The sequence below is a fragment of the Cynocephalus volans genome, chromosome X, assembly GCF_027409185.1.
Source record: "Cynocephalus volans isolate mCynVol1 chromosome X, mCynVol1.pri, whole genome shotgun sequence".
Taxonomy (NCBI): domain Eukaryota; kingdom Metazoa; phylum Chordata; class Mammalia; order Dermoptera; family Cynocephalidae; genus Cynocephalus; species Cynocephalus volans.
The window spans coordinates 80,973,658-80,983,937 of record NC_084478.1 but is presented as its reverse complement, the minus strand read 5'-3'; the positions used below and the strand labels follow the sequence as shown (position 1 = coordinate 80,983,937).

The window sequence follows — 10,280 nt, the reverse complement described above, 5'->3', positions numbered from 1 at the left end:
CAAAAAATATCACTGTATTTTTTTTTTCTTTTCTTTTTTGGCAGCTGGCTGGTATGGGGGTCTGAACCCTTGACCTTGGTTTATAACACTATGCTCTAACCAACTGAGCTAAAATTGGCCAGCCCTACAACCTTTGCACATTCTTTTTCCACAACCTAGTGCCTGAAGGTGTTGCTGGCAGTGTCTGGTGGATATTTGTTTGTGTCTTAAGTGATGCCAATTTTCACTGACATCAGTGCTAATCTTTCCCATCTATCTATCTGTGTGTGTGTGTGTGTGTGTGTGTGTGTGTGTGTGTGTGTGTGTGTATTTATTTATTTATTTATTTTACCTTTTTTATAGATATGTGAAAGAGGCTAAAGAAGCAGCTAAGAATGGAGATTTGGAAGAAGCATTAAAACATTTCAATTTGGCAAAAGATATTTTTCCCAATGAAAAGGTGATGAGCAGAATCCAAAAAATACAGGAAGCCTTAGAGGAGTTGGCAGAACACGGAGATGACGAATTTACAGATGTGTGCAACTCTGGCCTGCTGCTTTATCGAGAATTGCACAACCAACTCTTTGAGCACCAGAAGGAAGGCGTAGCTTTCCTCTATGGCCTATATAGTAATGGAAGAAAAGGTGGTATCTTGGCAGATGATATGGGATTAGGGAAGACTGTTCAAATCATTGCTTTCCTTTCCGGTATGTTTGATGCTTCACTTGTGAATCATGTGCTGCTGATCATGCCAACCAATCTGATTAGCACGTGGGTAAAAGAATTTGTCAAGTGGACTCCAGGAATGAGAGTCAAAACCTTTCATGGTCCTAGCAAGGATGAACGTACCAGAAACCTCAATCGGATTCAGCAAAGGAATGGCATCATTATCACTACATACCAAATGTTAATCAATAATTGGCAGCAACTTTCAAGCTTTAATGGCCAAGAGTTTGTGTGGGACTATGTCATCCTCGATGAAGCACATAAAATAAAATCCTCATCTACTAAGTCAGCAATATGTGCTCGTGTTATACCTGCAAATAATCGTCTCCTCCTCACAGGAACCCCAGTCCAGAATAATTTACAAGAACTGTGGTCCTTATTTGATTTTGCTTGTCAAGGGTCCTTGCTAGGAACATTAAAAACTTTTAAAATGGAGTATGAAAATCCTATTACTAGAGCAAGAGAGAAGGATGCTACCCCAGGGGAAAAAGCGTTGGGATTTAAAATATCTGAAAATTTAATGGAAATCATAAAACCCTATTTTCTCAGGAGGACTAAAGAAGAAGTACAGAAGAAAAAGTCAAGCAACCAAGAGGTCAGACTTAGTGAAAAGAATCCAGATGTTGATGCCAGTTGTGAAATGCCTTCCCTTTCCAGGAAAAATGATTTAATTATTTGGGTACGTCTTGTTCCTTTACAAGAAGAAATATACAGGAAATTCGTGTCTTTAGATCATATCAAGGAGTTGTTAATGGAGACACGCTCACCTCTAGCTGAGCTAGGTGTCTTAAAGAAGCTGTGTGATCATCCTAGGCTGCTGTCTGCACGGGCTTGTCATTTGCTGAATCTAGGGACTGTCAAATCCTGTGCTCAAGATGGAAGTGAGGGGGAAGATTTCTCAGATGTGGACCATATTGATCAAATACCTGATGATGCATTGATGGAAGAATCTGGAAAAATGATATTCCTAATGGATCTGCTTAAGAGACTGCGAGATGAAGGGCATCAAACTCTGGTGTTTTCTCAGTCAAGACAGATTCTGAACATCATCGAACGACTCTTAAAGAATAGGTACTTTAAGACATTGCGAATAGATGGAACAATTACTCATCTTTTGGAACGAGAAAAAAGAATTAACTTATTCCAGCAAAGTAAAGATTACTCTGTTTTTCTGCTTACCACTCAAGTAGGTGGTGTTGGCTTAACATTAACTGCAGCAACTAGAGTGGTCATTTTTGATCCTAGCTGGAATCCTGCAACTGATGCTCAAGCTGTGGATAGAGTTTACCGAATTGGACAAAAAGAAAATGTTGTAGTTTATAGGCTAATCACTTGTGGGACTGTAGAGGAAAAAATATACAGAAGACAGGTTTTCAAGGACTCATTAATAAGACAAACTACTGGTGATAAGAAGAACCCTTTCCGATATTTTAGTAAACAAGAATTAAGAGAGCTCTTTACAGTCGAGGATCTTCAGAACTCTGCAACCCAGCTGCAGCTTCAGTCTCTGCATGCTGCTCAGAGGAGATCTGATAAGAAACTAGATGAACATATTGCCTACCTGCACTCTTTGGGGATAGCTGGAATCTCAGACCATGATTTGATGTACACACATGATTTATCTGTTAAAGAAGAGCTTGATGTGATAGAAGAATCTCAGTATATTCAGGAAAGGGTTCAGAAAGCTCAATTCCTTGTTGAACTAGAGTCTCAAAATACAGAGCTCCTTATGGAAAGACAAAGAACTGGAAATGAGGGGGCCCGGCTAAGAGAATCTGTATTTCCTTCTCAGACAAAGAAGAAATGCCCTGAATCGAATAAACCACAGCCTCAGCCTACACTGCTTACAACTACTCATCAGACCCAGGAAGAAGAAATCAGTTCCCAAATGGCAAGTGTCGTAATCATTGATAATCTGCCTGAAGAGAGTGAGAAACAAGATCTCTCCAGTAGAAACGTGAACGTTACCATCCTGCAAGATGGTAGGCACCCACATGAAAGTACATATGATGCTGACTCTGTAGCCACTTTACCCAAGGGGGTTGGAAGTGTAGAAGAAATTTGGACTGACTTTTTATTGGGAATGGCAAAAAGCTTTGCAACTGAAAATGAGGCTCTACAAAAAAAGGCATTACAAGAGGGGCCTGAACAAGAGGCACTGCAAGAGAATCCTCTGGGAAGTTTTAATTATTTACTTAGCAAATCAATCAAAGCTGATCCTGGGCCGAATCTAGATCAACTAAAGGATGATGAGCGTTTATATCACTGCAGTCCCCAGCCCATTAATCCCATAACAAATGAAAATCAAAATCCAGAATCAGATGCACCCGTTATTGAAAAAGCTGATGATTTGTCAGCATCCCTTACTGCACTGCAGGATGCTCAAGAAAATGAAGCCAAATTGGAAGAAAAACCTTTAGCATCTTCCCTGCAGTATGCATGTGATTTCAATATTTTCTTGGAAGACTCTGCAGACAATGGACAAAATCTTTCCAGTCAGTGTTTGAAGCATGTTGAGAAAGAAAATAGCTTTTGTGGCTCAGCAGCTAATTCCAGAGCAGAGTTTGTGCACAGCAAATCATGTCTCAGTTTGGATTTTTCTGAGGAAGACGATGAATCAGAAGTAGTACTAGTTAATACAAAAATCAGAATTAAAGCTAGAAGGATCATCTCAGACGATGAAGATGATTCTTTTAAAGGTATTTCAAGCACAAGGTCGGTCAGCTCATCTCCCTTTCGGTTCTCATCTGTGAAACAATTTGATGCTTCAACTCCCAAAAGTGACATCAGCCCACCTGGAAGGTTCTTTTCACCTAAAATACCTGATAGTATAAATAAGTCTGTAAACTCTAGAAGATCTCTGGCATCTAGGAGGTCTCTTATTAATGTGGTTTTTGACCATGTGGAGGATATGGAGGAAAGACTTGACAACAGCAGTGAAGCAAAGGGTGCTGAAGATTATCTGGAAGAAGCAGCAGAGGAAGTCAGTGGCGAAACCTCAGAGTGTACAGAAGCAGAAGAGGATTATTCCAGAGAAATGCTGTCTTCAGAAAACAAGTCCAGCTGGTTAACCATGTCTAAGCCTAGTGCTCTAGCTCTGGAGACCTCTCCTGGTGACCCTGAGCCTTTGTCCACTGAAGAGTTGGTTGATTCTCCCCAGGATAAGGCAGTGGAAGCTATGGATGATTATGAGACCCTTGTAAGGCGTGGAAAAGAACTGAAAGAGTGCGGAAAAATACAGGAGGCCCTAAACTGCTTAGTTAAAGCGCTTGATATAAAAAGCGCAGATCCTGAAGTCATGCTGATGACCTTAAGTTTGTATAAGCAACTTAGTAACACTTGAGAATGTCCATGCTCATGACTTTAAGTTTGTATAAGCAACTTAACACTTGAGAATGTAACCTGTTTCTACCCCCTGGCTCCCCGCCCCCAATACACATAATCTGGTATTCTGAGCACTAGGTTAGTATTTCTTCACTTGAATATTCTTGTGTTTTTTTCTTTTAGGCATACTCTGTAAACTTAACAGAACTATGTTCTATCTGGAGAAGTTTTTGTAAAATTGTTCTGGCCATTTTTAATCTGACTCTGAAAGTGATCTTTTTTTTTAAATTTAAAAAATTTTAATTGACACATTGTAGTTGTACATATTTACGGGGTACAGTTTGATCTTTCAATACATATATATGTTGTATTGAAAGTGGTCACCTTTGTATATCACAGTTCAGATAAGAAAATTAAAGTTACTTTTCTCAATTGTTTTCTTTTCCATTCACTTTTTCACTGAGATGATACTGGCAAATGGCACATGGAAACTCCTTAGTTTAGGCAGGAGCTTGTTACTAGTATTCCATATCTAAGACATGCTTATTAACATGCTATTTTATGTTTTCAGCTTAATGCAGCAGAAGGCTGGGATAAAGTACCTGGTGCTAGGATTCTTTATCACTGGTAGCCTGCCCTGGAGTCACTTTGCTAACCATGTAGTCATTCTTCACTCACCATCAACTGTGTTCTTTTCTACAAACCAGGTATCTTCTTGTCTACTTTGACACACGCTGTCACATTCTATCTTAGGGTTGTAGACTGAAAATAAGGTTGGTTCCCCCTCAGAAACATAAACTGCAGTATAGCACTCTGCACTCTCACCAGAAGAAGGGGAACTATCATTAATTAAGTAAGTACCTACTATCTGTTGGGTACTCTACACAGGCTTCTCATTTAATCCTTATTATAATCCTTTGAGGTAGAGGGAATGTGGCATTTCCACTTTACAGTTGCGGAAACTAAGGCTCACTGAGGCATGACCTGCCCATGGTGACATAGTAAGGGGTAAAACAGATTTTTAACCTTGTCTTACCTGATGAAAAGCCACTATAATACACTGAGCTATTTTTACTTACAACACTTGTGACAAAATGTTTGGGGATTTTCCACACCAAGCAATTCTCCAATTCTGTAATTCTCTGCTGACATCAACTGGGTGTCCTATGATTCAATTTGTTTCTGACACTACCCAGAGTTAGCATCAGACTCCATGTTTAAGGGCTCAGTCCAACAAGACTGCCCTGACTTCAGATGTCAGTTCCAAGCATTCAGTCCCGAGGTCACCCACAAATGAGTGGGTCCCACACCTCTCATCCTCAGTTCAATGATTTGCTTGAACAGCTCACAGAACTCAGGAAAAGTTTACTTAATATTACCAGTTATTATAAAGAATACAACAATACAACTGGGGGGGGGGATGCAGAGAGCTTCCATGCCCTCTGGGCACACCACCCTCCCAACACCTTGATGTGTTAACCCAAACTCCATTTTTAGGGTTATTTACTTGGCCATTGCTGATTAACTCAATCTCCAGCCCATCTTCCCTCCCCAGAGGTTGGGAGTGGGGCTGAAAGTTCCAAAGCTTGAATCATGCCTTGGTCTTTCTGGCAACCAGTTCCCATCCTGAAGCTACCAAGGGGCCTCCAGCCATTAGTCATCTTGTTAGCATACAATCATTCAGATTCCAAAGCTTTTAGGAGCTGTATGCCACGAACCTGGGATGAAACCCAAATATTTATTTTTTATTATATCACATACACACATGTAAAAGTTCCTTGTGAATTAAATGTATATACACACTACTATTTTCATGTATATTACAAAATATTACAAATAGAAGTTTGATAGAGATAAGCTGAAATTTACATAGGTTTTTTTTTTTTTTTTAAACCAACAGTAAGACTACTGAATGCAGTTTAGGTTTTATTTGTGGTTCTTTTTGTCTCTGTCCCACTTGCAAAGCACAGATTACTGTGTTTCACAGTCACTCAAAACAATTCTCTGTGAAGTTTAGCCATCAATATCAGACACAGGACTGTTTTAGCCTGTTTTCAATGTTAAGAAATGGTTTTTAGGGCCGGCCCGTGGCTCACTCGGGAGAGTGCGGTGCTGATAACACCAAGGCCCCGGGTTCGGATCCCATATACGGATGGCCAGTTCGCTCACTGGGTGAGCGTGGTGCTGACAACAACAAGTCAAGGGTTAAGATCCCCTTACCGGTCATCTTTTAAAAAAAAAAAAAAAAAAGAAATGGTTTTTATTCTTCTTGGTTTAACTTTGTTGCTTGGTTATGTAAAACGTTTACAGGGTTCCGAAGTCAATTTATAAGACAAGGTACATTGGTTTGTAATCCTGTGGTTTATTCTTCCATTGCTTCCTTTTCAAAATAAAAGCAAATATACATATGCATTCCTATTCCCCCCCCCTTTTTCTAATATAAAAGGTGGCATATTATACATATGGTTCTGTACCTGGCCTTTTTCAGTCAGCAATATGTCCTGACAATAACTTCACTGTGATACATAGAAACCTTCCTCATTCCTCTTACAGCTGCACATATTTCCAATTTTTTACTTTACAAATAGTGCTGCAAAATATAGTTTTACTCATGTAATTTCATGGTTTTCTGTTTTTCTTTTTGGGCAGCTGGCCAGTACAGGAATTTGAACCCTGACTTTGGTGTTACAAGGCTGTGCTCTAACCAGCTGAGCTAACCAGCCAGCCCTAATTTCATGTTTTTGAGAAGACTCCATTTTAAATTCTCACTCATCATGAAACCTTTGGCTGGTCACAACATGCCAAACCTCAGGTTTCTTATCTGTAAAATAGTAATAATAGTATCTAGCTCATAGTTCAAAACAAAACCCAGATAGTCAATAAATGTTTGCTGTTGTTTTTTCCATTGTTTTAATTGGTCATAGTCTAGTTTATCATCTGGAAGGAGAGAGAGAGATGTAAATTTTTAGGTGCCTGATGACATGTCAAGTGCTCTCACAGGTTAGGAACAGATGCTGTTAAAGCGCACCAGCAGCACTGTGCCTGGGGGATCAGGGAGGCTGTAGGACGTCTCGATTTTGCCCACCCAGCTGATCCTTATGGAAACCACTCCCAACACATGGAGCTGCACAGGGTGGGCACATGATCCAGGCCTGGTCTCCCAGGGTCTCAATGACTGGCTCAGGGATGGGCATGTGACCCAGTGCAACCAATGAGATCATTGGAGTTTACCTAGGGGCTATTAGAAGAGAGGCTCTTATTTTCCAACGTGATGCTGATCTCATTAGTTGTAAGCCTGGAACTGCCAGGGGTCACCATATGGCATGGGAAGAGCAAGAAGAAGTTAGGACTAATAGGCAGATTCCCAACACTGTCACTTGGACACCAGGAATTTCACTTAGATGAGCTGAGGGAAAAAAATTCCTTTTTCTGACCAAGCCATTTTGAATTGGGTTCTCATTTGCATCAAGAGTAGTGAAGACAGCTGGAGGATCCTGAGGCCTGAAGCTTGGTCTCTACAGGGAAAAGAAAAGACATTCGAGTGGGGAGACAACCATGTGGGAAAGTCCTGAGGGAACTGTGACAGTGAGCCTGTTTTATAGCTTTAATTAGAGCAAGAGCGAGACCACTGGGGCTGACTCCCATAACATGAACCAAAACCCAGCTTCTCAACTGGAATGTTGAGCTTCAGATTCCGGGAAGGGCAAGGAGTTCTCACCTGGACAATCATCAGCCAGGTGATGTCAGGAACATGCAAATGAGTTGGTGGTAGAGTCAGAGGTGCAGCCTTCCCAGGGGCAGGTTGGGGACCCTGCCTTCCCTACCATCAAGTTCACAATAGCTAACACTGCCCACTCCCCACAGGCTGCAAGATGTCCTCACGTGCATTTTCTCCCTTCCACCACCAGGTGCAGCCTTAACCAGAATCTGCATTTTACCCCGAGGCCTCCACTTCTTTCCCTGGTCCTGGCTGTCACACTATCCCTTTGGTTTCTGAAGCCTCCTATGCTCCAGAAGTCTCTCTTTTCATGTTCCTGTTTTTGTTCAGTGCCACTTTCTTATGCCAATCAGCAAATGAAGCTTCACTGGGTGCCTGGGTGGTAGATGCACTCCTGCAGGGCTTCCCGAATAGTCTAGAGCTTGACTAGTCTGTCCAACTTTCCTTCCCCCACTGTATCTGCAGATACTACAGCAGATTTCAAAATTTAGTTGGAAAAGAGTCCAGCCTGCTAGTTTAAGCCAGTCAGTTTGTGCAAGAAGCTCTCATCTGTTTTTACCAATGATAGAAGAGACTGCCACACTTTTTTTTTAAACAAAATCATTTGATGCTAACAATTGGCTTTTAACCTAAATAGGTTATTGATGGTATAGAATTTTGCTCTTACTAAAAGCAATTATTACGAACATTTTAGGGTAGTATGATTGAATATATATCTTTTTTTTTTTTTTTTTTTTTAAATATTGCTATAACACTTTGTGATTCAGTTCATGGTCTGCACCTAAGTCTAGCTCAACATTTCCCTCCATGGCACAGGTGAAAGGCATACATCATTGGCTGCGCCTTATACATCTTTGCTTGTCAGTCCATCCCATCAAGCATGCAAGTGTTTGTGGGAATTGAGCCAATAAATACTTCTCTTCCCTGATGTAAAACCAAAAAACTCATGCACGATTTATTTGCCAGCCAGGAGGCTTTAGGGTCCTATATCCAGTTGATCTAAACAGTGAACCTTAAGTCTTAGGTGTATTTATCATTACAAAAACAAAATGCTCTTTATGTTTAAGTGTGTACTATGACAATTTGGGGGGGAAAAATACATGAACATGGTAAAATATTCCAATGGCATCCAAGGTAGGGATTTTTAACCTGGGGTTCACGGATAGAATTCAGGAATCTGAATTTGGATGGGAAAAAAGTTACATCTTTTCCCTCACTACATAGGGAGTATAACATTTCCTTTCATTATGAATGGTTATGATTAGCAGTACCTGAGACTTTGTCACCAATAAAAATCACATAGATTTCATAGTTATTGCAGATATCTCAAAATACCATTGATATTCATCACTACAAAATCAGTGGTTTTAGACCTACCACTAGATATTAATATATTGATAAAGAGGCACACATACACATTCACATAAACATATTACAATTTACAATTTTTGACTGCTGTATAGTTGGTGTCCTTTGTAAATCCTATGTGTTTTATGCATTTAAAATCAACATTCTGAGAAGGACCCACAGGCTTGGGCAAACTGCCAAAGGGCTCCACGGCACAATAATGGTTAAGACCCCTGATCTAAGGGTGTGAGGTATAAAGTCTCCAGTTCTAGACTGACATTCCCAGACACAGTCTATGTATGTACAAGCACAAGTACATGTGTGGATATATGTAAATGTTTTTACCAGAGTGAGGGTGTACTATATACACTGTTCTACACCTTTTTTAACACAGCTGCATGATATTCTATTGAATGGATGTGCCGTAATTTATCATTGTCTACTGAGGGACATTCAGTTTGTTTCCAAATATAACGTAATGAACATCCTGTTCATTTTATACATGTGAATGTATCCCTAGGATAAATTTCTAGACATGAAGTTGCTGGGTCAAAGGGGATATTTATAAATTTGATAGGTATTGCCAAATTGTTCTCCGTAGAAGTAATAATAATTTACATTCTCAACATTAATGAATGAGTACCTATTTCCTCACACCCTCACCAACAATATGTTAAACGTTTTAAACTCTGCCAGCCTAATAGGTAAAAAGCGGGATCTCATTTGGTTTTAATTATTTTACTGTGAATGAGGTTTGTTCTTTCAACACTGAACTTAATGAAAGAGATGAAGTCTCAAAGCAGAATGAAATGCACATACTATGTGTATCACTCTATAAATCCTTAGTTTTTTTGTTTACCAGCTCCTTCAGAATCTTAGTTGCTAGTCAAAAGCTAACTTCCCAAAGGTTCACTTGGTGTCAAAGGCCCATTCCTGCCCTATTTTCTCACAGGCTAGCTATAACTCTCCTCATGCCACAGCATTTACTTTGCTTTTTCTAGTCCACCTTTCCAGCACTCTGGCTTCCTTCCTTTGTGGTGACATCCACATAACAGGCACTCAGAATCCTGGCTAAGCCACTGTCCTGAGCAGAGGACTCTAGCTAGATAGTGTCTCATGCATATAAACCTTTTCAGAATTTTCTCCAAGATTTTCAGAATTTATTGCTGTTATTTAGAGATTTGTT

The 10,280-nt window shown here is 40.1% G+C and overlaps 1 protein-coding gene across 1 annotated transcript; it reads left to right on the top strand.

The window, feature by feature from the left end:
- The first annotated feature begins 349 nt into the window (after positions 1–349).
- Positions 350–4,048, top strand: ERCC6L (ERCC excision repair 6 like, spindle assembly checkpoint helicase). The gene has a single exon (XM_063084677.1). It carries the CDS (start codon positions 443–445, stop codon positions 4,046–4,048), a length of 3,606 nt encoding a protein of 1,201 aa, XP_062940747.1. The 5' UTR covers positions 350–442.
- Positions 4,049–10,280: the final 6,232 nt, after the last annotated feature.